The 26,376-nt window shown below is 52.1% G+C and overlaps 1 protein-coding gene across 1 annotated transcript in view; it reads right to left on the bottom strand.

Moving 5' to 3' along the window:
- COL13A1 (collagen type XIII alpha 1 chain) overlaps positions 1 to 26,376 on the bottom strand; it is a 262,813-nt gene that overhangs the window by 63,310 nt on the left and 173,127 nt on the right. Inside the window, 6 exon segments of the mRNA XM_011372185.1 lie at positions 123 to 179; positions 2,112 to 2,138; positions 2,974 to 3,000; positions 3,092 to 3,118; positions 8,352 to 8,378; positions 9,172 to 9,207. Coding sequence (XP_011370487.1) covers positions 123 to 179; positions 2,112 to 2,138; positions 2,974 to 3,000; positions 3,092 to 3,118; positions 8,352 to 8,378; positions 9,172 to 9,207 — 201 coding nt within the window.

The following is a 26,376-nucleotide window of genomic DNA, read 5'->3' as shown; positions in this document are numbered from 1 at the left end:
AGCAGCTGCACCAAGAGCCCCACCCCCTTCCACTAGGGGTCTAAGAACGTGCAATGTTGGGCTCTGTGTCCAGGGAGCCTCTCAGAAGAGCAGGATCAGGAGACCTTCCAGAACCTACAAACCTTTAGGGTAATTATCTGGTTGGAGCGCAGAGCTGCTAGAGTGCTGCTTAGGTGCTCCTGGTGCGGGAGGGGGATGGAGGTGGCGGAGACAGGGCGACAGGGGGAGAATGAGTGCCAGAGCCCACAGACACCAGCCCCTCTGCTCCCAGTCCCAAGGACTCCGTCCCGCTCACTCCCTCCCCTCCTTCCTCTCCCTCACTGGGGGTGCTTTCTGCTGGAAGAGGCAGGGACCAGCCCGGATCTCTTGGTGTCTTGTGGACCTGGGGCCCTGCCACCCCGCCATGCCTGTAGACCCCTCAGAAAGCCAACAGTCTACTTGCCCTAGAAGCCCCTTGCTTTCCCACCCGCTTTTAAATAAACGGAGGGTGCCAGTTGCCTTGACCTGCTCACCAGCTGGGTCCCCAACTCTGCCCTCACCCCTGCCTGACTTGTACCCCACACTGCCGTGGTCACACCACCATTTTTTGCTGCACCCTGTGGACAAGGTGCTTCTGGAGGCTTCTATCCCTGCCTTCTCCCTCTTCCTGTGTTGGGCTGAGGGGCAGGGAGCCCTCTCTTCCCCCCACCCTCATGCGCTTGCTCAGGACTGATGATACCCTGCCAAACGTCTGCAGTTGTGTTGTCTTTTGTGCTGGGGGATGCTGTCTTTCTTTTGGGCAGCATAACAATCCCGTGAGCCCATAGTTTCAAATAAACACAGCTGACCTTCTATTATTGTATCGGGATCAGGCTGGCCGGAACACCAGGGCCCCGGTGTCCACTGACAGGCTGGCTCTATCTACACTACTTCCAGCCTGTGCCCCCTGCCCAGGCCCAGTCCAGCCTTGGCCTCAACCTCACCACAACTACTCATGTTCAAGGCTCCCTGAGTCCTCTCCCTGGTCCAGGAACCCAGGGCACAGAGTCTGATTGGCTAGACCCTGCTAGCAAGGCCCTCTTCGTGGCTTTTCAGGGCCCAGTGGAGTCTGAGCCTGGCTTGTGCTTGTCTCTATTCCCCTTGCCACATCATGTGTGTGTTTCTGAGCACAATGAGGCCCATGACAGGGGAATGGACACTTGAAGATGCCTGTCCTTTCTACTCCTACTGCCCAGGTCAGAGTAGCAAGGCTGATCCACAAAACAAGGGGCATTTTGCTGATCCCGGCTTGCTGGGCCTCTCACTGGAGGAAGCAGTGCACACGTTCGCCCTTCCTATCCCAAGACTGGCCCTGCTGTGAGTACACCGTTTGCAGGTCTTAATAGGGTGTCTATAGGTTTTGGGCTCTGCACCCTGGGGTGGAGCCAGGAAAGGAAGAAGCTGGTGGGGGCTGGAGGGAGTGGGAGACCATCCCAGCCCTGAATCCCCCACCCTACTTAGAAAGAATCCTTTATTCTTCAAGAGGTAAAGCAGAGGCTTTGCCTTTGAACTGATACATCTGCCCCCCCATTATCTCCCACCATTGAGGTTGGGTCATCTGGTCATGTGAAACAATGACTAACCCAAAAGTCCCTTTTATTTGGCTAGGGAAGGCAGACATGCACGCTCACGCGCGCGCGCACACACACACACACACACACACACACACGCACACACACACATACACACACACGTAGGGAGTCAGACACACAGACTCGCACAAGCCACATGGTCTTACAGAGAAGGCCATGTGCAGAGGAGATGCACAGTGGCACGTGGAGTTCCAGATACATACCTGCTGGGAGACTCACAGCCCAGCCAGCACAGGACAGATACACGGAGACAGCATGGGGGAGGGGTGGGGGGAACACGAACGCTGGACACAGGCTCTGCACAAACACGTACCACAACCCCCAGGCACACTCCTGGGCCGGGCAAACACCGCCACCCCCACGGCCCCTGCTCTGGCTGCTGAGTGCAGAGGGGGCTGTATGCTCCTGTTTCCAAGCTCTGTAGGTGCTGGGGGCCCCAGGGAGAGGAGGCTAAGTCAAGGGCTATGCCCTAGGATGGATCCGTTTTAGGGGTTCACTTACCCGGTGTGGGTACTCTCCACACTGACCCTGGGAAAGAGAGGGGAGGAGAGGAAGGTGTTAGGCGCTTGGCGGACTGCCCGTCAGGGGCATCCTCAGGACTTGTGGACGCACCACGCATACTCATCTCCCGCCAGCCCCGTTCTGGTCCTGGACTGAGCTCTCTGAGGCAGGGGAGCTAATTCCTTCCCTCACCCTGGCTGGCAGCAGGAAATTAACCACCAGGGCCTGCTTGGATGCGGCCCCATGGAGCCTATGGCTGGACTGCGCCTCCATGTACCACTTGTCACGACTGCGTAGTCAGGAGTTATGCCCCACGCATGGCTGGAGGTGTTTTCCAGAAAGGTCGCCTCCACCCAACGGCCCTGAACAGGAACCCCTGGCTGGGAAGAGCAGGCAGCAAGGCAGGTTGTGGGCAAAGAGGTTCTTGGAGATGCCTTCTCTGAGCCAAAGTGCCGGGTTCCTGTACTATCCACCCAAGGGAAAGCCCAGCAGAGTCTCCATTGGCTATCCAAGGAGACAGAGAATGTAGGCCAGGCCAGTGGTTTATACACTGATACCTCAGAATCCTAGAGGCTCATGGAGGTGGGTCAGGAAACACCGTGGGGGTGGCAGGTGGGAGGGGACGAGAAAGAGGTTAAGGAGGGCCAGCCTCCAGGCCACCCACGCCCCCAAATGCTAGTGCAAGAAAAGAACGTGAGCAAGAGCGGCTTCCCTTTTTTCTCACACACCTTGGTGCCACGGGGAGCTCCCTGGTTCTGCTGGTAAGAACTGAAATTTGAAAATAACCACTGTGGACCCCTTTTTACCTGTTGGGGGGATGTTTCCCGAGATTAAAATTCTAGAAAACCTCCATCAGGCTTACCTTTTCTCCTTTTTGTCCTTGAGGTCCCTACAAAGAGAGAGAAATGAGAGTTAGAAACTGAAGCTAAGGACACAGCGGCCCGAAGCCTTAATGAGGAACATTAGGGCGATGTACCAACCGGCTGTCCTCGGGGACCTGTCAGGCCCTGTGAGGAGGAAACACACACAGGTCAGTGGGGTGCACAGAAAGTGAGCAGACTGGAGACTCAGGCATGCATGAGGATTGTGCTAGAAGCAGGGCTTCCAGTCCCAAAGGCTGGGCTCCTCCACCCATGTCTGGTCTCCCTGTATCTGAGATGTTCCAGGTGATGTGGCCTGTATAGCATGCCTCAGATTCTTCATCTGTCAGTGGGCATGACTAGCTGTGCCCTGCCCTCTGTGCATGGCCATGATGAAGAACAAATGCCATCCTTCATTCATTCCTCCACCCACCATCATCTCATGGGCCTGCTAGGAAGGAAGCTGCATTTAAATGTCAGGCAGGGCTCTGCCACTGTGGTTGGCCTGCCTCACTCATGCCCATCCCCTCTTAGCTTTGGAGAAACATCTGGCAAAAGAGAGAGAGCAGAAAGTTCATGACTTAAGCCATGTCCTGGACTCTTTGGAGGAACATAAAAATTTGGGGGTTTCCTTTGAAGATATCTTGTCAGGTTTGTAGGGCTGAGAAAGGAGGCTGGGTTCAGGGTGGACCCATGTTTCCTGAGGAGGACATAATGCCCAGATGGCTCTCTCAGGAGCCTGAGCTGAGGCCAGTGTTGAGGAGGCCTCATGGCTGGGATGAAGGAAAGAGGGGAGGACGAGTGCCTCCTGTTTTGAGGGCCTACTCTGAGGAAGGCTTTCAGTACACGCTGAGCTCACACCCACACTGGCCCATGAGATAGGTGCTCGCATCAGCTCCATCTCCCAGACGAGGGGAGGGAGACAAGGCTTAGCAAGGGCTGGCACTAGGATGTGAGCCCAGGTTTGTCTGATTGTGAGGGTCCAGCTGTTTCCACTCTGCCACGCTCTCTGAACTGGGCTGGACCTCGGGAGGCTGGGCTTCTAGACTTGGCTAGAGCCACAAACAGTACCCCAGTCCCTGGGGCCTGAGGTCCCTTCCAGCCACCATCCTGAGGGCCTCTGAGGACCCACGTGCAGGACCAGTCTCTTTGAGGCTTGAAGAACTCAGGATCCCCGGGAACAGATCCTTCTAGGCAGGAAAAGAGCCTTCTCTTGCCCCCGACTAGCCAACTGGACCAACCACCAAACTGGGAAAGTCCCAGGAGGTTCATGAGAGGGGATAAGTGGCCTTTGGGACAACCCATGTGGCACTCCAGCCCATGTGCCTGACTAAGTGTTTAGTATTAAGTTCAGCAGAATATAATGCATCTGGCGGAGACCATACTGCAGGTGACTAGAGAGAGGAGCTTGGTGAGAGGGAGAGGGCCAGGGGCTGCACAGACTTGGAGGTATGAGTCCCACATGGTGGCCTATGAGACAATCGTGGTCCCCGGAGGTATTTGGTTGATCCTATACAGTATTATTTCAGTTAATTGCCAACAATTAAGAGCACGAAGAGCACAACAAAACCTGAATTTCAAGTTTCTCTTAAATATTTCAAGGTCCAACAACACATGGCATCAATTAGCTCTAGCCGAATAGCAGCTGCCCCTTCGAGGTAGGTCATGGCGGATGTGCTGGCTAGGGTGCTTGTCATATTTCCTGTGTGCCAGGCACTATTCTAACCCCGTGGTGTGAATTAACTCCTTCCATTCTAGGACAGCCTGTGAGTGGTGAGATAAGTGTGAATTCAGAATTCCGACTCTTCTTTATGGCACTTGTGGGACCCCGATTCTGTCCACACCTTACACTGGGTTCTTAGGGCTACTGTGAGGTAGATGGAGCAGAGGTAAACTCTTTGGACTGGTGGGGACAGAGGTTAAGCACGTGAGGGTGAGCCCCAGGATCCCACGTTGGAAGCCCAGTAGGGGAAAAACCATCTAGGGAGGGAGGTGAGTGGGAGACAGACAGATGATAAGCAGGCCAAGATACTTACGCCCGACAGCATGTTGAATTAATAGCCTGGGGTTCCCATGCCAAGTCAAACAGGAGCCTAATGGCTCTGTGGCCTGTCAGATTTTGATGGATGTCTATGAGGCAGACAGGGACTCTATCACACTGATGTGGGCTAATGGGAGATAGGACTGCCTCACCCTTTCCCCCTGAGTTAGCTCTGACTCCCAAACAGAGAAGTCTCATGGATAAGGTTAAGTGGGGTAGGGTGGAGGGATGGCAGGAAGAGGAGCCCCATAGAAGGGTTCCTTTGCTTCGAGACGAAGGACCCTGGCAGCAGAAAGGAGGCATAGTAGAGGAGTAAAATCTCCCCACCTGGGTCTTAATCTCAGCTCTGTGATTTATGGGCTGTGTCGCCTCAACCACTCTGTGCCTTGATTTCCCTTTTGTTAGAGTGGGAATAATCAGTCATTATAAGTCATTATAGATTATGACCATTATTATTACTTCTGGGGTGCTCAGACTATATGTTAGCATCAGGCCACCCCAAACTTCTGGCATCCAAACCCCTATGCCTCCACCACAGCGGCAGCATGGAAGTTTATTCCTGCCTCGGTCTCCATTACTTCCTGCATGTGCACAGCATGCTTAGGAACAGGGGCAACAAGAAATGCTTTTGTAGTGGAAGTAGCTGGGTTGGAAAGGAAAGCTGGCCAGGGGACCTGGATTCCAGGGCCAGCTCTTCCACCCACTGCCTCCAGTGCCTCACTGCCCTTCTTCCAATTCTGTGGATATTTCAAGGACTTTCCTGCCCCAGGGCCTTTGCACATGTTGTTCTCTCATGTCCAAAGTGTTCTTTCCTATTCTCTTTCCTCTTAGTTCAATGCTCATCCTTAAGGTCCCAGTTCAAGTCTCAGTCTCAAGAATGCCTCTCTGACTCTCAGCTTGGGTGAGGTGCTGCTAAGCTGAGGTTGCTCAGGGTAAAGGGCACTGCCTTTTCATAGCACTCACTACAAAGGTGATTCGTTAATTATGTCTCCCCCCACAATGCTGTGAGCTACAGGATGGCAAGGACAGTATGTTTCTTAATCCTGTCTGTATCCCTAGCACCTGGCATGGTGCCCAGCATATTGTAGATACTTCATAAAAATGTGTTAAATGAAGGAAGGAGGCAGGGAAACAGGGAAGGAGAAAGGGAAACAAGGAGAGAGGAAGGCAGTAAGATGTGGAAGGAAGGAATCTGAGAACTGGTTTGGATCCTGTTTTGGACGCCGCCCCCCCGCCCTCCGGCCCAGCTGTTTGACTTCAGGCAAACAACTTAGTCTCTCTGAGCTTCAATTCCCACAGCTGTCAAAGGAATACTAATAGGACCTGGAGCACAGGGTCATGCTGAAGATTAAGTGAGATAATATATGTATGGTCCTTAGCCCTGTGCCTACCACATAGAAAACGTCAATAAATGTTAGTTGAGTCTGAGTCAAGCAGACAGGCTGAGGTCCAGAGGGGGCTGAGCTGCAAATTAGGGAGAGCCGAGAATAGAGCCCAGGGCTTCCAACTGATACTCTTCTGTCTCTTTTCCCATTCACAAGGTTATCCACCTCCCTCAGCAGACGGGGTTCTAGCCTCATGTGTCCTGGCAGGGCCCCACTTATAGGTGGAGAGTGTCCTCACCAAGCACTTGGAGCAAAGCCCAAGCCTAGAGCCTGGCTGGACAGGGAGATGGTGAGCCTGTCAGGTTGCTCTTGCACCTGGCACAAATCCCAGGCTTGCCCACAGGAGGTGGCTCGTCACAATGTAGATATGACCAACCTGGGAGGCAGGATAGCATCCCAGCCGAGGCTGGCCCATCTGCTCTTAATGGCCCATCAGTCCCACTGAGACCTACTCTGGAATGGATGACCCCTGACAAGGACAGGCCTTTCCCTTTTGGAAGGAGTGGCCTGGAGTGACTGTAGAGAGAGAAAATTCCTTTAAAAGGCTCTGCAGAGGTGGAAGGGGCCAGATGGACGGTGGGGGCCACGGTCTGCGTCTCCAAAACTGCATTGTGCCCGGTGGGGGAGAGGTGCCTGGAGTCCTGGGGCAGCCCAGAGCACGGCTGGCACAAGAAAACCAGACCAAGGATGAAGTTCTAGATGGGCTCCCTACCAGCCCCAGTGTGAATGCTGAATGTAAGCTTATGCCCAAGGGAGTGCTAGCCTCTAATTCCATGTGACTGGCCAAGTGTGGATTCTCTCTGGACCTTGTTTTTCATGTGGAGCAGCCCCCTGCCCTACTCTCCTCCCCACATTGCTGGGGGCACCTAGGGGGATGTGCTTTATAGAGCTGGGGAATGACCATGGCAGCAGCCACTCTCGCTGTCCCTGTTGGGTCCCTTTGCCAGGCAGTGCGTAGCTGTGGCTCATGGGGGCCAAGCTAATCCCTCACCCTGCGAAGGAAGGTAGGAAAGCTGGGGTCTTACCATTTCCCCTTTTGGTCCGGGGTGGCCCTGGAAGGAGAAGATCGTAAGTGCCAGGAATGTTGTTTGCAACCCAGAAGCCCCTCTTTCTTGCCACATGTGGCTCCACTCATCTCACCTTATCCTGTGAGATGAGTGGACATGACCACCACAGTTCCCTTGCTGTGCTTAGCTCTGGCCTGCAGCGGTGGAGTGACCAGGTGAGTGGCTGGGCCCCTCATCTAAGAGGATGCCAGCTGCTCAGGGAAGAGGAGAGTGGGTGGGGCTGAGCTCAGCACCCATTGCCTTCATTTGTGGGGGACATCTCTGAGGGTACTGGAGGGTTGAGCTCTCCCCCAGCTCACTTCTCCCTAAGAGTGGGGAGGGATCTCCTTTCTCCCATGAACATTTGTGTCTGGGATGAAGTCAAAAGGATTGAAATGAACAAAGACAAGACAGGAAAGCAGCCCCTGTGTGGACTTGGACATGTATGTGGGGGTCTCAATTGGATGGCAGACCCTGGGAGAATGGGAGACACAGAAGGTGCCCTGGCAGTGCTGGGGAGCAAAGGTGTAAGCGAGTGCCCAGGCTCCTTTTAGAATTAGCTGTTGAGCCCTCTACTCAGTCTTGCCCTGCTGCCCGCTTGCCTCATTCTCTACCCAGCTCTGTTCCAGGAATGCCCCAGCATCACCCAATTCTAGAGATGGCTCTTGCTCCGGACGCTGAGAGCCCAGCTCGATGGCTGTGGACTTGTGCCCTAGGGAGGCCCCTAGGAGTCAGGGGCAACTCACTGAAATGGCCCCTCTTTCCCTTCCCACTGGCAGCACCTTTCTGCCACAGGATCATTCATTCTATCTGAAGCTTCTTCTAGGGAGTCGGGGTCTTGCAGAAGGACTTGGAGAACAGGACTGAGTGACGGAGGAGGAGCCGGCCGCCTGAGAGGGTCTACTCACCAGTTTGCCATCTAGCCCAATGGGACCCTGAAAGCAGAAAGAGGACAAGCATAAAGACCAAGCATCCCAGATCTCCTGCCGAAGAAGCAGCCTGGGGCATGTGTAAGGCTCCAACAGTTAGGGCTGCTTGACCACTTACTCGTTATGTGACCACAGGTGAACCTAAGCCTCAATTTCTCATCCTAAAATGGGGGTGAGAATAATAGACCTTCTACAAAGGGTCCTTGAGAGTAGTGAGTGAGATGCCGTCTGCCAGGTGCCCTGCACAAGGACCTGATAGGGGCTGTTGCCATTGCTGTCTAGACCTCTGCCTCACCCTGGGTGGAGAGTGGACAGTATGTTCCTAGAAAGCCAGAGCTGGCCAGCGTGGAGGCCCGCGGAAAAGGGGAACTAGCTGCTCCTCCGCCCTCCCTCTTGGGCCCCTGAAGCAGCGGTCAAAGGATACCCAGACAGCCTCCTCCCGCCTCCTCCAGACGATCTCTTCTCAAAGCCTGGTCTTCGGAGATTGATCCCCTGCAGTGCCTCATCTGTTCCACATTCCAGTGTCATGCTGGGGTTTACCAGCCTGTGACTTCACTTGCCTGTTCCTGTCCTGCTGCCCCCTTTTTTCCATATCAATGTCCCTGTCCTCACTTGGACTATAAGCCAAGTGCTAATTCTTCTCCTTGATTGCTCTCCAAGAAAGCCTGCAGGAGAGTGTTTTTATTGATTGGGGTTTGGAGGGCCAAGAGCAGCTTCAGGGCTGGCTTTGCATGAAGTTTAACCAAACCAGGCCCAGGGGTCACTGGGGACACAGTTAACTTCAGCCCTCCCCACTTACCGGAAATCCAGGAAAACCTCGAGTGCCCGGCTGACCCTGAAAAGAATGGAGAGGAGTGAGGATGGTGAGGAGGAGATGAAACTGATCCTTAGTCCCCTGGTTCACCTTTGTTCCCAAAGCGGCCGTGGTCTCCATCCTACTCCTCTGAGGTCATCGAGGAGACACCACGATGGCAGCGCTGGGAGGGAGGATGAGGCTGGAAGTGGAACATCATAGGCTCTCTCCTCCAGGCACTGGGGGTGGGAAGGGGAATAGCACTGGAGGTGGCCAGCATCCTTTGGGTCTTCCTGGGAAGTAGCCCCCGAGAACTCCACACTGCTGTGGACACTCCGAACCTCGACATGTAAACAGGTGATGGAGAGCCAGGATCGGGGGTGGACTTGGCCCACAGCACACTGAACTCTTTCTGGACTGCGGTTTTCTAAGACCCTTTTATTTACACAGTCGTTGCTCATGGCCACTTATCTGAGGATCAGTGAGAAGCAAAACTTGACCTTCGGGATATGTGTTTTCAGGCCAGAATAAGTCAGCTTACTCACTTTCCTCGCACCCTGGCCAGCAGGCCTCTCCTAGTTGGGAAATCTCTGGATCCCTCCATTTTTGCGGGATGCAGATCAATTTATGACCATTTTCCTGAAGATGCAGAGGGCCGCATAGATAGGTATTCAGGTTAGAGACTAAAAACAGGGTCACTGGTCACAGCCCAGTGGTTTACGGACAAGAGATGCGCAGAGGTTAGAAGCAGCATGAAGCTGTGCAGATCGGGACTGGGGAAGGCTGAGCAGGAGGTCAAGGGTAGCAGAGAGCTAAGAAGAATAAGTGCTGCCACTCCCCTTCTCAAGAACCAGCAAGGGCTCTCTTCTACTCAGATGTTATTCAGGGTCATCCTCCATGTCATCCCGATCTGCCGTTTTAGGTTCTCTCCTGCCTCATCCTCCCATGTACTCTTTGCTCGGGCACCCTGGCTCACCTGCCTTTCCCCAGACATACCACATCTTTCAGCTCCCGGCTATTTAGCTCTTAGCTCGGGGCTCCCCCTTGACCAAAATGGCCACAATCCCTGTCTAAGCTTGGGCTTTTGAGTCTGTCTGCCTCCATAAACAATGGCTGTGTAACTCTGTGCAACTTATCTAACCTCTCTGTGCCTCAGTCACCTCATCTAGAGGACGGAGACAATAGTATAACCTCGTAGGGTCATTGAATTACATTCAATTATGTCTGTGAAGGCTTTTGAAGTAGTAGCTGCCATCATCGGATGTTTGTTGGGTTAAACTGAACCCTGGAATGCCAGAATAAAGCAAGGTTGCTTTCGAGCCCGCTATGTCTTAGAATCCATGGAGTTTTGTCCTTGCAAAGCAATAGTTTCAGAATCAGACTCTGTCTAGAGGAAGATTTCTCTGGATCCATCTGTTGTGAACCTAAAACATTTCCAGGCTGCTTGGGTCCTCCTCGAAGCTGTGGACATGAGTGCCCAGAGACCTCTGCTCAGGGGACATGGCTGGGTGGGATGGGGACCCTGCCATCAGGGTGGGTGCACTGGTCAGGTGGGGAGTGAACTGGAGTATGTTGTAGGCCCAAGATGGTCTTGTGGCAGGCATCCAAAAGGGCAAGAGGGAAGAGATGCCACTCATACATCAGAAGGGCCCCGGGTTTCTCTCCTCTCAAGGATAAGTGACGCTAAGAATAGCACCAAGGAGAAAACCCAGAAACTGTGCACTGTAACCTCTAAAACCTCCTCGTGTAAACTTTCTACTCTGGCCACTGAGAGGCCTGAAGGAAAGGTCAGCAGGAGAGGATTCCAAGAAGCATTTTCAAGTCCCACTTGGGCTAATGTTTACATGGTAGGGATAATCACATCGTTTGCTAATTACAGAGCCTGCCCCGGTAGCAGGACGCATCTCTCCAGCCCCCAGCCCAGAGCCAAACCCGGGGCTAACCAAGGCTTATTTTAGGGTTCTTGGGAAGAATGTTGTCATTGACCAAATGGAAACTGGGACTCTGGAGAGGTTGGGCCTGTGGAAGGCACAGGAGAGGTTTGGAACTGGATTTTAATTTACATCTTTTCAGTTCTATGCTGAGGTTGGACATCTCTTCCCATGTTTATTGCTGGTCCTATTTATTTGTGAATGGCCTGTTTGTATTCTTTACCAATACTTTCTACTAGGTTGTTTGTCTTTTTCCTATTAACTTGAGTAAAGCTCTTTGTCAAGCACAGTAACCCTTTGATAATCATATATGTTGCAAAAATTCTTTTCAAGTTGGCATTTATCTTTTTTATGACATATTTTTTGCCATATGGAAGTTTGACATTTATGTCCACAAACTTATCAGCCTTTTCCTGTGGCTTCTGGGTTTTATCTTGTGTTCTGAAGGGCCTTCCCCAGTTAAAAATTAGAAAAGATTTCCTCATGCTTTGTCCTCGCATTTTAGGGTTTCATGTTTTACATATAAGTATTTTATTCATTTGAAATTTATTATGATATAACTAGTGATGTAGATATTCAGCTTTTTTTAAAGCTTATTATTTTTTTTCGGTTTAATATTGCCTTTTTCTAAACAGCTTGTCAGTTGTCCCAGCATCATTTCCTGAACAATCTATTTTTCTCTCCCTATTGTGAAATGAAGCCTTTATCATGGACCAATTTCTCAGATGCACTTGGCTTTATTTCTGGCCTGCCCATTCTGTTTTATGTGTGTTGTAACCTGCTCTGTTTTTATGATACATTTTGATGTCTAGTAGAATAGGTCCCCTCCTCACTACCTCCCTTCATCTATTTTTCAGAATTTTTCTAACATCCTCACAAGCTTAATTTTTTTCCAAATTAAATTGAATATTATTTTGTTGGCCTTTCAACTCCGTAAAAATTCACTTGGATTAGGATCATATTAAAATCATGGATTATCGATTTGTACACTAATTTATGAACTATTATTATGTTCTTCTAGAAAGAACAAGGGACATAAGCTTTACATTGCTCTCTAAAATCCCTTCCCTTAACTCGAGGCCCAGGTAGAGAGGGAGCCAAGTGGATCCCCGGCATTTGGAAATGGACCCTACTGCCTCTCCTCTCTACCTTCCTCGTACCTACAAACTTGTGCGAGGCAAAGCAACGTGAATAGATAGGAGTTTGTGGATGAAAATAGCCTACCAGGAGCCCCCCCTTCCCTCCTATCTGACTCCTGAAAGAGGCTCAGTCACATATCTGCCTAGAGCCTGCCTCATGTTATCTCTCCCTCTCCAAGTCAGTGCTGACTCTCTTTCAAACAAGCGTCTGTGTTGGTGTTTAATCACTGGCTGGGGTCGGGGAGAGTGAAGAGGAGAGCCCCGCTTTTGCACAGCATTTGCCAACTTCTGTGGTGTAAATACTTCCACCACAGCTGATTTCAAGCTCCCAGTGTGACATCACTGAACAGAGTTGGGAGGGGTGTGCACGACCTGCTCTTGTGAACCAGTGTGAGCCAGCTCGGTACACTATGCCCTCTGACCTCCAGCAGCAAATGGAGAGCCACACAGCTCTCCTTGGACATTAAAAGGACTTCTCAAATTCATCTTGTTCAGATAAAACTCACCTCCCCCGCAAAATCTGCCGTTCCCTCCGAGAAAGGGCACCCCATCCACTCTGTTACTCAAGTCAGAATGTGGAGTCATCTTGAACTCCTCTTTCTCCCTCAACCTCCGTTTTTGTCATCACTCAATTCCGTCAATTCCACCTCCAAAATATCTGGTCAGTCCAGTCCTCCCACCAGCCCTACTGACTGTGCTCCAGTCCAGGTCTTGATTAGTGCAGGTGCCTTCCAGCCAGGCCCCCAATTGTAGCCTCTTTTAAACATGCTCCACACTGGAGGCGGTGGGGATGATCAGGAGATCTTTATAAACTGCAAATCCGACCATGTCCCTCCTCAGCTAAACACAGCCCAAGGGCTCTCCACTGCCCTCAGGACAAAGCCCCAACTCCTGAACATGGAGTCCAGGTCCTTCATGATCAGGCCCTTGCTCACCTTGCCTTGTCCTTGCTTTGTTCTGGAGAGAACTTCCCTTCTTCTCCCGTAGTTAATAGGAACCCTTCCTGCCTCAGGGACTCAGTGCTCCTCCCCAGCCTGGTAACTAAGTAACCTTTGCTCATTCTTGATCACAAATTTAGTTATCCTTCCCTCCTGAAAGCCTCCCCTGCCTGCCCCGACCCAAAGTCACGTGCCTCCTCCGTGTCCCCACAGCTTCCTAATTGCCGCAGACTGAGCACTGACTGGATTGTAATCACTATGGGACTGCTGGCTTCTTTGCAAAGGGGCAAGCCCGTTGCAGTCAGGTTTTCATTGCTGATTATCCAGCAGGAGGTGCATAGCAAATATTGATGGAAAAAATAAACCAAGAGACACTCAACAGGTATATCGACCTGGCAGGGGTATCTTCTTGTGGATGAGGGCTGCAAGTTCAGATACCTCCTCCTGTCCCCTGCAGAGAAGCTGCGGGGCGCAGGGAGGGATTGAGCTCACTTTGAAATGGGGAGCATTTCCTAGCCTGGCAGATGATCTTTCCAGTGTCTGCTGGACCAGCCAGTATCTCGAGGTCCCAGCCTCCCCCTCAGTTTAATGGGACAACAGCTTCAGCATCTCGCTTCATTGGAATGTGAATCATCCTTCTCCAAAGTGCCTGGACAGTTGCCCCTTTACTTGGACTATTTACAAAGCTCCAAGAGAGGAGGCAGGTGGCCCCTGACGGCAGCAGGGCTGGTTCTTATTAGCAGCAGATATGCTGAGCCCTTTCTAGCCAAGTGGAAAGCCACATGTTCCCCAACATACCCGGCCACAGAGGGCTTGCCCATTTGACCTCTACGTTTTAATGACGAATGGTCCCTTTGTCTTCCCTGGTCCCCTGCTCTCATCAGCTCCAGGTGGCTTCTGTAGAGGAGCAGAGAGGGTTGCTCTGGTGTCTAGCAAGGACTCAGCAGGGGTGGCCCCGACCATCTGGGTGATAGTCACCCACACAGGCCAAAGTTGGAGGACGTGGGCTTGGTCAAGCCTCCTGGTGCCGTAAAACTTTTCTTAGCACCACACGGCACCCACAGGGAGAATGTTTTTTTCTCTTTAAGGTAAATATCTTTTTTAAATAGTAGAGCTTAAAACATGGAAAGAGGTGTTGGGGAAAGAATGCTGGCTTTGGAATGAGGCCGACCTAGTCCAACCCAAGCTCCAGCACTGACCAGCTGGGTGAACACAGGTGAGTTGTGAAACTCTCAGTTTCCTTCTCTGTGACATGGGCTGGTGGGGCCTTCTCACAGCTTTGTTGAGAGGATCGAAGGACACTGGTGCATACACGAGCTTTTGTCTAGGACGCAGGGTGCACTAGGTGCCCAGGAGACAGAAGTCATCACTGTTACCTGAACAGAAGGTGCTTTTACCATTGGGATCAAATCCAACGACAGAGGTATGTTCCTGATTAGAATGTGGGGCTGGAAGCCATGGGAGCTGAGGCAGACCACTGCCCTGAGCATGTTCTCCAGAAGTGGGGCCTTTTCAACAACTTTTAGGTAGCTCGTTGACATGATGCTGCTGACAGATGCTGCTAAAAGGGTGTTAGAGGACCAGCGTGACCAACACAATGGAACTTCTGTGGTCAGACAGTGAGGCAGAGATGGTGGCCAGAGGGTAGGACCTGTATTCTGTGTTATTCCTTGTTCTCCTAAGAGGCCCACCCCAGGCTTGGCCCTTGCTGTCAGGACCTAGGGGCTGTCTTTCTCTGTAATCTTCCCATCTCCCAGTCACCTGCTTGCTGGGTACCACCTTTGTCAGTAACAACTGGGCTCAGTGTATTCGCACTGTGTCTCTCCCAGTACACAAAGAGGCTTCCAGCCCCACAGGGGCTGTAGCCATGTGAGCCCAGAATCACAGAGGACGTGACCGCATGGCCTGGCTGTTTGCTATAGTATAGCATCAGGGTTCAGAGTGCAGACTCAGAGCCATGCGGCCAGGCTGAGGGATCAAATTCCAGTGTGACCACACTCCAGTGTATGACCTTGGGCAAATCACTCAACCTCTCTGTGCCTTGTTTTTCTTACCTATAAAACAGAGGTGCTACACCTACCTGTGGGGCTCTTGTGAGGATTAACTGAGTTATTATGTGTAAAGGTCTTAGGATACTGCCTGCCTCAGGGTAGGCGCCAAGTGTCAGCCCTTAGCGTTATTACTGTGGTCTGAGCCAGAGGAAATCTTGCCAAGAAGGCCCTGTCTACGCAGCCCAGGTCCCTTCAAACCCCGCCTCCAGCCCAGGACCCTGACCTGCCCGGCAGGCTCCCTAGCTCTATCCTTCAGCTCGCCTCTCCAACCTTCCCCAATCTCCAGGCAGCCTGACTGGCTCTACCTCTCAGCTCCCATCACTCACCACAGCCCCTCTCTGGCTACTTAGCTCATCATAGTTCCCTCCCTTGAACATGAGTTAGCACTTTGCACTCTGATCCCTCTCCCTAGACTGTGGGTAGTAGAGACTCTTGCTTCCCACTGGCTCTTTTCATTGAAGGCAGAGAAAGGGCAGGTGGGGCTTCATCCATCCATCGGTGTAGCATCAGACTCCTAGAGGCTAGCCCTCTGCTCCCCTCACTCTCTCATCATGAATGGCAGGTCAGGAAAAGCACATAGCAGAACATAGAGACTATGGCTTGTTGCTATACGAGCCCTGGATGCTAGGGTTACTGGGTTCTAATCCTGATCCAGCCTTTATGCATGGAACCCTGGCCAAGCCACTTCCCCTCTCTGGGCCTCAGTTTCCCCTACTGAGAGGGCTGTGCTAGACATTTGTGATTTTATTGAAGCCCCATGGTCGAGGCACTCTTTGAGCAAAACAGCCCTAGTCCTCCTTTCCACAGTCAATATTTTTCCGTACCATCACCCAAGTCCACCTTCTGGTCCCTAAGGAAAATCTTCTCTGATTTTTCCAAGACCCCAGTTACTGGATAGAAGGACTGAGACACAGGACACAGACTGAGCACAGGCTGAGCACAAAAGGAGCCTTTGAGGGCAAGTGGCAGGTCTGGCCTCTGCCAGGACCAGGAGTGGATGTCGGGTCAGTGAATTTGGACTTGGACTCTGGGTATCTGCTCCATGGGCTTCCAGAAAAAAGGCTTGTCCCCTGCTAAGCTGGAGCACCTGCTCCAGACGGGAATGAGCACTTTCTTCCCTCTGCGTGTAAACAGCAGGGCCACCTTGCAGCTGCTATAGTTTCATGGCTAGAGGGTAGACCCTTTGCAAATCCTCCCAGGAGGCTATAATTTAGGTATATTTAGTGAGGCCACTCATTACCATCAATGGCAGCACCAAGGCCTGGCCTTGAGACCACATCACATGTGGCGTCCGCCGCACCCAAAGGTACCGCCAGAACGTACACTGCTTCCACCCCAAGCCCTTTTCATTAACTCACCCATCCCGCCCACTCCCAAGAAAAGCAAATATCACTTACAGGGGGACCTCGGGGACCGATGATGGACATCCCGGCATCTCCTGGGGCCCCCTATGGAAGAGAGAGAGAGGACGAGGGAGCGAGGGGTGGGGGCAGGAGGGAAGAGGGGTGGGAAGAGAAGAGAGAAAGGGAGGGGCTGGCAGGTGGGGAAGGAGAAGCAGGTTAGAGCGGGGTGCCAGCCAGAGGCAGGAGGGCAGAGGAGGCCAGATGATGCAGAGGAAGACGGGGGATCAGAGGAGAAGAGACCCGGAGGGGATGAATGGAGCATCCGGGAAGGATTGAGAAGGGCAATGGGGAAGGAGGAGGAATGATGCAAGAAGAAATACAGAAAGAGCACAAGATACGGGGATCAAGGAAAGAGGGCAGTGGGACCCAGACCGGAAGCGGGGAGATTCAGCAGAGGATTCAGTGCAGTGTTGGGCAAGAAGGTGGCACAGGGCGGGAGGGAGGGAGGGAGAGATGGAGGGGACACAGCTCAGCCATGGCTACTCAGGCACTAGACGTCTCTCCCCATGGCCCTGCTCAGGACACTCTCCAACCTGCCCCAGCCCCACTCAAGTTTCCAGCTCCCAGCTCTTCTTCCCTACCCCAGCCCCCAATACCCATGTGGCTGCACACCCCGCAACTGGTGAACAGTGGCTTGCCTGTGGGTGGGTTGCTGAAAGTAGAGAGTAGGGACAAGACACTCCCTTGCTGTATGGGCCCAGCAGCCCTAAGCCTGAAGGTTGGAGCTGCCTGGAACTTCCTAGTCCAGGTTTTGGAGCGACACAGAGGGTTTAAGTCTGGGCCAGGATTTGGTGGGGAGGGGCAGCAGAAGGAGGTTGAAGGGCGTATGGAACACAGATGGGGGTGAGAGGTGATGCTCTGACAAAAGGACCCAGACTGTGCCCTGCTAGGAGGTAGGCACGATGATGCATCCCACACAAAACAGGACTGGCGCTCTCCTTGCCTCTGGGAAGGGTGACTGCCTAAGGCCTGGGATCAGAGCTCTGAGGCCACAGGCAGCTTCAGCAGGCAGGGAAGACCCACTCAGCCAGGGAGCTGGGGCCTCAGCCCAGGAATCCCAAGACTCTTGCCTGATGTGTGGAAGCTGTTAGGAAACTAGGCCGTGAGAGACTGCAAGGGCAAAACAGGCCTGGCTGGCAGCTCTGCTGGCCCGTGTGCCACGAGGAGGGCTGAGCTGGGGCCTCTGAAAGCGCCCCACCCCCACCGTCTATCCCAAAGCAGAGGCTGGGACAGAAGGACAGAGGGAAAGTGTGGACTCACCTTCTCGCCTGGTTGGCCCTTTACTCCCTGGGGCAGCCACATGCAACCCGGGGTGCAGGAAAGAGAAGGAGGGAGAGAAAAAAAGAAAGGATGAGAGAGAGGCGCGCACACAAGAATCTGTGTTAATGGCACAAATGACCAAACACAAGAAATCACCGTGAAATAAGAAACAAAACAAAACACAGATGCTGACACATGACAGGTCTTGCATCCAACAAGCACAGCGTGTGGACGGCTATTGCCTCACCCCTTGGTCTGGTCCCAGTCAGCCATTCCAGATAACAGAGAAATAGTGGCAGGAGCCTTAAGAGGCCCTCTCCATGTAAGAGAGAGACAGAGAGAGAAAGAGAAAGAGAAAGAGAGAGAGAGAGAGGGCGCGCGAGACAGACAGACAGACAGACAAAGAGAGATGGAGAGACAGAGAAAGACAGAGAGAGAGACAGAGAGACAGAGAGACAGAGAGAGAAGGAGAACCTAGCCAGGTCAGAAAATCTGCCTGAGCAGCTATGACCCTAGCTGGCTGGTCCTCTGAGGTGGGTGTGGGCATGGTGGAGTCTAATTGGTGTGAAGGTCCAACTGAGCACCAAGCACAAAGCTTTGCTAAACCAGGCACGCCAGAAGTTGTTAGGGCTGGCCAGACAAGACAGTGGTGGGAGGTTGGAGGAACGAGGGAGGACAGATAGTAGGACACACACATCTGGAAGGATGGGGGATGGAAGATGAGTCTGGGATGCAAAGGAAACTGGGTAATCGCTAAGGGTTCCTATAACCATAGTGGCTGGTGGATAGACAGCCCCAATTCACCCTAATCTATAGAAGCCAGTGGCTCCACCTCTGGTGAACCAAGAGAACAACTCAGGCATTTCAACTCCAGCATCTCACACCAATTGGCCACCCCAGTCGTTATCAGGTGCCTCATGCCAGAATTCCTACTGGGCAGCCAAATGGACCCACTGTCACATTTAAAATAGCCCAAGCAGCATGAAAGCCCCCAAATTGCTTGAAAATAGCTCTGTGTGGAAGGAAATGGGGAAACCTCCTGTGGATCTGCTTCCTGCCCCTACCACTGTGGGCCAGAACGAGGCTCAGGTGGACACTTCCTAGGGGGACATGTCCAAGGGCCCAAGAAGGAGGGCAGGAGGGGCAGGCCTGAAGGGGAAGCTAGAAGGGGCAGGCCTACTTTTGCATTTTACCATCTTCCCTGCAGTCTGGTAGCTGCACTTGTAGAGTCTCCTAAAGCTTACCTGTTAGGAGCAAAGAGTTTGGAGCCTGACAGTTAGCTTGGGTACAAAACCTAACTCAACCCCGATCCTGGGCTAGCCGAGTCTCAACATGCTCATCAATAAAACGAGATATTGGAGGGCTATGGTGGAGAATGTGCCTGGCTCAGGCCCACCCGTAGCAAGTCCCTGAGAAAGGCCGGCTGAATGTTGCTTCCTACTCTACACAGGGGAGGACCCAGGGACAACCTGGGGGACTCAGTGTCTGGAGTGAGAGAATTGAAGCAGAGGGACAGGATCAGGCAGGAATTCTGGAAAGTGGTGGGAGAGCCTCACGTGGAGTGGCCCAGGGCCCCCAGCCTCCATGTCTTGACAGACAGCCCTTGGGGTGGGCCCCTCAAAGCTCTGTGACATGGAACACTTGTCCAGAACTTCCAAAATAACCCAGGTCGTAAGCCCAGGCACTGTGGCTTCACCCTAAGAATAAGGCGCTCCTTAGAGCTGTGTCGCCAGTGTCGGGATGGGGAATAGCATTGTCAGGGTCAAGAGAACAGGTCTGGAGTCAGGCTGCCCAGATTAAAGTTCCTGATCCGCCACTTCCTGGCCATGTGACCTTGGGAAAGACACTTAACATCCGAGCCTCAGTTTTCTCATCTGAAAAATGGGAACTGCCTGCCTCCCACAATGTTGAGGACTGAATGAGCTGATATATGCGAGGCTCTTAGCACAATGCCAGCACGCGGTTAGCACTCTCGAGTGTTAGCTAAATGCCTTTTCTCTGAGCGCCAGGCTCACACCAGGCAAGCGAACTCACACAAGGATGCTGTACCTAGGCCTAAGGCCAAACAGCCCAGGAGGTGAGATTATGAGGCAAAGCACATGAGTGACATGAAAGGATGGCATGGGGGATAATCAGGGGTACCTGGGAGCCAGGGTAGAGGTTGAGGCTGATGGCTGGTGGGGAGTTAGGGGTCAGACAGGGAGAGTGGCTTGGGCCACATCCTAGACTAGGCTGAGTGGTGGTGAGGACGGCACGTGGCCATCACTGCCTTAGGCTGCCAGCATGTGCCCGTCCTGCCCTTTCTAGCCCCTCAGAGGATAGAAGCCACCAGAAAAAAAACCCTGGTGCTTGGACCTAAGGCCTAGTGTCAGCCTTTCCATTTCTGAGATATACTCTCCCTGTCAAACATTTCCCTTTCACCATCTTAATTTTTCAGCAGGAAATATTAAACGTTTTAACTCCCAGCCGCCTAGTGGGGATTGGGAGCCTGGAGCAAGCCCTGTCTTCATCTCCTTCTAGCCTCTGTCTGTGGAAGATGCCTCTGGGAAGCTGGCTCCACCAGTTTCCATAGAGCCTTGGGAGGCTGCATTTCTTACCATCTTTGGCTGCTCTTGCTGGGGGATGGTTGCAGGAGCTGCTATAAATCTGAAGGCTAACTGCCAGCCTTAGGGGATTGCGGATGGCGTGAGTGGAAGTCTTCTCAATACCAAGTGGGGTTTGGGCTTCACCCTGTCATCCAGCAAAGAGCTTTATTCATGAAATTCCTTGGATTTTTCCTTTGCTGGCAGCTCTCTGGAGAGTAAAGCCGGATTGCAAGATCTGAAGGGTTGGAATGAAACTTCTTTCCTTCTTCTCATCTGTCTCTTTCTGAAGCTGACTTGGGCAGGGGAAGGGAGAGATCTGACCCCTTCCTCGGGCTGGGGTAGGCAACAGCTTGCCATGGTTTGGGGGATAGGCCAGCATGAAGAAGCAAGCAATGGCCACCCAAGCAGGTAGACATGAGCCAACTCACCACACGTCCAGGCATCCCAATGGCGCCTTTGTCCCCCTAATGAAGGATGCAGAGATAATTAGATGTGGCTGGAGGTGAGCCAGCATGTAAAGGCCCCACAGGCTAGCTATGTACCCAAGATCTGGTTTGCATGGGCAGTAGGGACAATGCCCAGGTATCATATGGATGAACTTGCCCATTTAGCCCCCAGAGACTATTTGGCAAGCAGCCACCCCTGTCTCTATCTGCACTCAGGCATGGTGCTATGGAAAGAGCACTAATGTATGAGTCTGGTCTCCAGCCTGGGCCTCAGTTTCGCTATGTGTTCCATCAGTGGTCCAAGGCCCTTCTTCCTTTAGACGTCTGTTGTCGTAATCCCTTCCAGCTATAGCTAGGATGTGCCACAGCCTCGTCATGCTCAACTTCAAGACACAGAACAGGGTGCGTGGCAGCTCCCATGTGATGGGTGAACCACTTCCCTAGGTCTCTCTATGCCAGAGCTGGGGAGCAGTGCCCAGCTCCTCCCCAGGTCCTCTTCTGAGAAGGCTACGGACAGTCCTCCAAGCCTCCTCCTCGTGGCCACCCTCAGCACTAACAGGAAGAACTGTGAGCCATGTGGATCCAGCCGCATCACAAGTTCCAGCTGCTCAGAGGGAACTGCTTTGTTTTGCAGCCAGGGCTTACATCTTCTCGCTCTGGAAATCTGCTTATTAAGTTTCGTTCCTCCCCCTTTTGGTAGAAAATATTTTTTTGCAATTATATGTGTACAGACATCATAAATTCTGGGGTGAGGCCTGGGGTTTGCTAGGAGCTGGAAGCATGGAAAACAACAGGGGCCAAAAATCAGATCGCGTTTGTCCTGCTGGGCAGGCGAGAGCTGGGTGTATGGGTTCCTCTCTGAAGGGTGTGGGCATCTCTGGGGGTGGTTCTGTGTCTGCTGATCCCACTGGGGCAAAAGGTCTTTGAGGGACAATTAGCATCCGAAGATTTACGTGGACGCCCCAGAGAGTAGCAATCGGCTCTGAAATTAGGCTCTGGTGACACATACCTTGTTCAGGTCAATGGTGTCTTTAATAAAACACTCAGTTTTTGTTGTGTGGCAGGGTAGCAATGTTGGTTATGAGCATGAGTCTGTTTCTTTAACCTCCCTGAGCATCCACGTCTCTCTCATGGGGCTGCTGGGAGGCTGCCATGAGACGATGTCTCTGGCAAGCTTACTTCCAGTGCCTGGCATCTGGTGAGTGTTGTATATAAATGGTGTCTACCGGTAGTAAGCCCAGCAGGCAAGTGAATTTTATAAGCATATTTGTATTTCACACGTTTTGCATTTCACAACAAGGGGCCAGCAAATCTTTCTGTGGGACACTCTCAGGTCCCTTCAGGCAGAAGCATGAGCAGGACCGTGACCTGTGGATCAGTGGCCCTTTCTGCTGAGGACACCAGATCCATTAGATGTCGGGTGTGACATCCCCACGGCCCACTCACTTTTGGGCTTTTGAATGATCTTGCAGGATGTGTGTTTTGGTTTCTTTTCATTTCTTTCTTAAAACTAATGTTCTTTGCAGTCCTGGCCATAAAATGCTCGGGTTCGGGACAGACGTGGAATGGCCAGAGACTGGAAACTATGTGCCGCAGCCTCTGCTCTGTGAATTGCCCCCAAATGCTTTTTAAAGGTGGACGTTGTCAGAAAAAACAAAGTCTGCCCACGTTCCCCCACCAGTCATCTGATTTTTTCCCTCCTTGGGTTTCATGGGACCGATTCACCCGTCCTCCTCTGCTCCAGGCATCGGACTTACCGGGAGAGTTTCCATTTTCAAGGCTAAACATTCTCCCACATGCATTTCATTAAGAAAGTCACTGCTGGACATGAATTCTAGAAGCTGTTGGATTAGTCACGAAGTTACAGAATAATTCATGTCAAAGGAGGAGTAACTGGGTAAGAGAGATGCACAGAGGGTCTGGAGTCCAATGGATGTGGCCTTCCGCTCAGGGAGAGCGGGAAGTCCGGTGCCAGCCCCGGATACTCTCCACACCTCACCTTGGCCCTCTGGCTGACTACAGCACGTTGCTTGAGCCCCTCCCTACCTGAGGGCCCATGGTATCTAGTACTCAATGCATATATGCCCCAGGCTACACCCCACACAGCAATGTCTTTGAAGACTTTAAAGATGGTTCTCAGATGTGGAGCAGGGACCACAGGAAACAGTAGTATGGAATGGTGCATGGTATGGGCCTCAAAGAGGTCTACAACTGAAGCTTGGACGATCAGATAAGGCATCTTACCCCTCTGAGTGTGGGTTTCCTCATCTATAAAGTTTGCATAATGATACCTATTTCACTGAGTTGTTGAACAAATCAAATGTGTGAAGAGTGATTAGCATAGTGCCTGGAATGCATAAAGGTCTCAGTAAGAGGTGGCAATTAGTGTTTTTCTATTTTGATTCCAAAGACCGCATGGTTACTTGGCATAGCTTCCCTACCATTTGGAAATGGTAACTGGGGGGAAAAGAAAGTTTTTGAGTCTACTCCTATCAGAGGGCATAAGACAAAGCAGGGACAGTGGCCTTAATCTAAGCTGGCATGAAGGAAGATACCCAGTAAGCCCGTGGGCTACCTCCCCTTCCAGGCCTTCATTATAGGGCCATCTGTCTGGAAGTCCAGTCCAACATTGGAGGGGCCTGCATGCTGTCATCTGCCTGCCGGAGGCCCCAGAAGGGTACCCAGGAAGTTTACCCTCAGATATGGGTTAGAGGAACTGGAGAGGGGCCTCTCACCCAGATACAGATGGAGGAAAACAGCCACCCGACCCGCCAGTCCTTGGATTGAGAAAGAGCACGTGAGAGAGATGCAGAGGAAGGAAGAAATAAAAGCTACTCACTGGGAGGCCAGGTCTTCCGGTGGGACCCTGAAATAAAGGGGAGAAAGAGTAAAGTTTACAAAGGTAAACGTATTATAATACCTGATGGTTCCACACTGCCCAACCAGCGATGTGACCTTGGACGCCCTTGTGCTCTATGAGCCTGTTATTTTATGAACAAAAGGGAGAGCCTCGATCATATTCAAAGACTGCATTCAACCAAGGCTGGCAGCTGGACGTCATATATTTCTCAGTATCCCTCCAGAGAAAGAGACTTCCCTACTTCCCCTTGGGCTTCAGTCTTATAGTTCCCATAATTAAGAAATTCTCCCTTAAATCTAGTGTAGGCATGGCCAACAGATGTCGGTTTGAGTGCAGACCCCAACGGATTAGTAGTGACCGAATAAAGTATTAACATTAAAAAGCTTCCTAATTGATTAGCAACGTCTGCCATGGGCATGAGGGCATGTGTGGCATGTGTGGCCACAAATTTTCTACCATTTAAATGATTCCTGCTGTTACTTGAAGCCACCCTCCATGGTTGTGTTCTCTAGGCACTGACTGTCCTTGCGCCCACAGGAACCTGGGTCTTCCAACTGGAGTACAGAGCCACCCCAGGGGGGTGCCCCTGAGACATACTCAGAGGGCAGCAGACAGGCATCGCTACCAGTCGTTGTCTCCCTGTCTCTCACCTCTGGCCCATGACATTCTTTCTTTGCAGAAGCAAAGCAAACAGGATTGGGAAGTGATCCCACCCCCCACCCCCACCCCCACCCCGGCCAGCTCCCCATCTACTCCTCATCCCTCCATGCGGTTTCAGTCACAGCTGGAGGATTCGAGATTCTTCTGTGCTAGGCTGAGAAGTGGGAAAGAATGCTACCTGGGGAAGCTACCTGGGCTCCTCCCTATCACTCCATGCTGGTGGTGGCCAGGCCGGCAGGAATTGTGAGGAGATTCAGATTCAACCCCCTCATTTGCTCCTGCGCCGTAGAGCCCCAAGGAGCGACAGCGCCCTCTCTGGCTGGGAACAGCTCTGGGATGAGGTCAGCAGAAGCCAAGAGAACACTACATTCGAGGTGAGGGCAGGCCCTCCAGTCAGGCAGGGACCCAGAGCCCAGCTACTGGGTTAGCCTAGCAGCTTGGCTGTGGGGAGAGGTGTGTGGGGGAGGTCCTGGGAGTGGGGGAGGTGAGGACTCTTTTTGGCTTCGTCAGAAAAGAAGGGGAAAAACAGCCCATTTCCAGCAGGTGGTCTGTGGAAGTTTCCTATGGCAGAGTTTATTTTGGAAGATTGATGACAGGAATTGAGATCTGACATCCAAAACATGCCATGATAAATCATCCTTCTCTTTCAGGGAATGACATGATTTTCCTCTCTCTCTGTAACTCAGCAGGCAGGGAGCTGGGCAGCATCGTCAGCACAGGTTTCAATGCCCCTCTTGGGACACAGATAGAAGAATAAATAAAGTCTTATTACAGACTGGGCCGGCTGCTCTCACAGGTAGATTGAGAGAAAAAAAAAAACTATGGAAATGTCTTCTCCAAGAAAGCAATGAAATGGGGCTTCTTTCAGTAACCTTGAGAAAGATCTGATGCTGAGGGCTGGGCCCTTTCAACTCCAGTCCCCAGCTGCCCCTGTGACCTCTGGGTCTTTTGTTGGGATATCAAATGCTGTCTTCGAGAAGACATGCTCCTGTTCTCTGGATCCATTACTTTGGGGGCCAGTCTCCTTGCCTGCTTCTCAGGTTCTCTGCAAATGACTTGGCTCCCAGCCCCACCCTGGGCTTTAGGGCGAGGCCAGGGACAGGAACCTGACACGCTACCTATAATTCGTGTAGTCTCCTAATCTAACCTATTGACATTGCTTTCTTAACAACAGCAGCAACAACAACAACAACAACAACAACAACAACAACAATAACAACCACCACAACCTGCCCAAAGTGACTTGGCTAGAGTGGAGCTGTCCACACAGCGATGTGGACATCGCATCCTCGGGAGCAGTCTACACTTAGAGCCGCTCACTGCCCTGTTTACTGAATGGGCAGGAGACCTTTCAAGGACCAAAAGTGAGCAGAGATTATCTCTTTCTTTCTAATACCTGGTGCTTCTTTGGCTCTAGTTCTTTGGGGGACAAAGGAGCTGGGCTAACAATGGGCAAGCCAGCCTTTCAGATTGAAATTGGGACCTGCTTTGCGGGGACAGCCATTGTCTGGCCCTGGAGGGATGCAGAGGTGGGCGGAAAGCAAAACGGCAGCCCTTTTTCCCATGTCAACATTCTGGAGGGACCTTGCAGATTTTTCCAGAGGCTGTACTGCTCCCCTGGAAGACAGCACGGCCAGCTATCAGTTCTCCCACCCAGGGCCCGTTTACCAGCAGAGAGCAAAACCTTTCAGATGTGTGAGAGCAGGCTGCGGCTGGAGGTACTTACAGGAGGTCCTGAAAGAGAGAGAGAAAATGCGAGGGTCAGTGTCACTGATGCGAGGATGAGGTGGGGTGCGGGGTGGGGGAATGCCTTAGAAGAAGCGTCCAAGAATTCTTCGGCTGGTCTTCGAAGTTTGTGTTTTCCTGGCCCACTTTCACTAGTATAATCTCTTCTCCCTTTATTTCATCTCCAAATTTTCATCATTGGATGAGAAATCC

The sequence above is a fragment of the Pteropus vampyrus genome, unplaced genomic scaffold (assembly GCF_000151845.1).
Source record: "Pteropus vampyrus isolate Shadow unplaced genomic scaffold, Pvam_2.0 Scaffold202, whole genome shotgun sequence".
Lineage (NCBI taxonomy): Eukaryota > Metazoa > Chordata > Mammalia > Chiroptera > Pteropodidae > Pteropus > Pteropus vampyrus.
The sequence above is the reverse complement of the archived record's forward strand: the minus strand, read 5'-3'. Positions and strand labels throughout refer to the sequence as shown.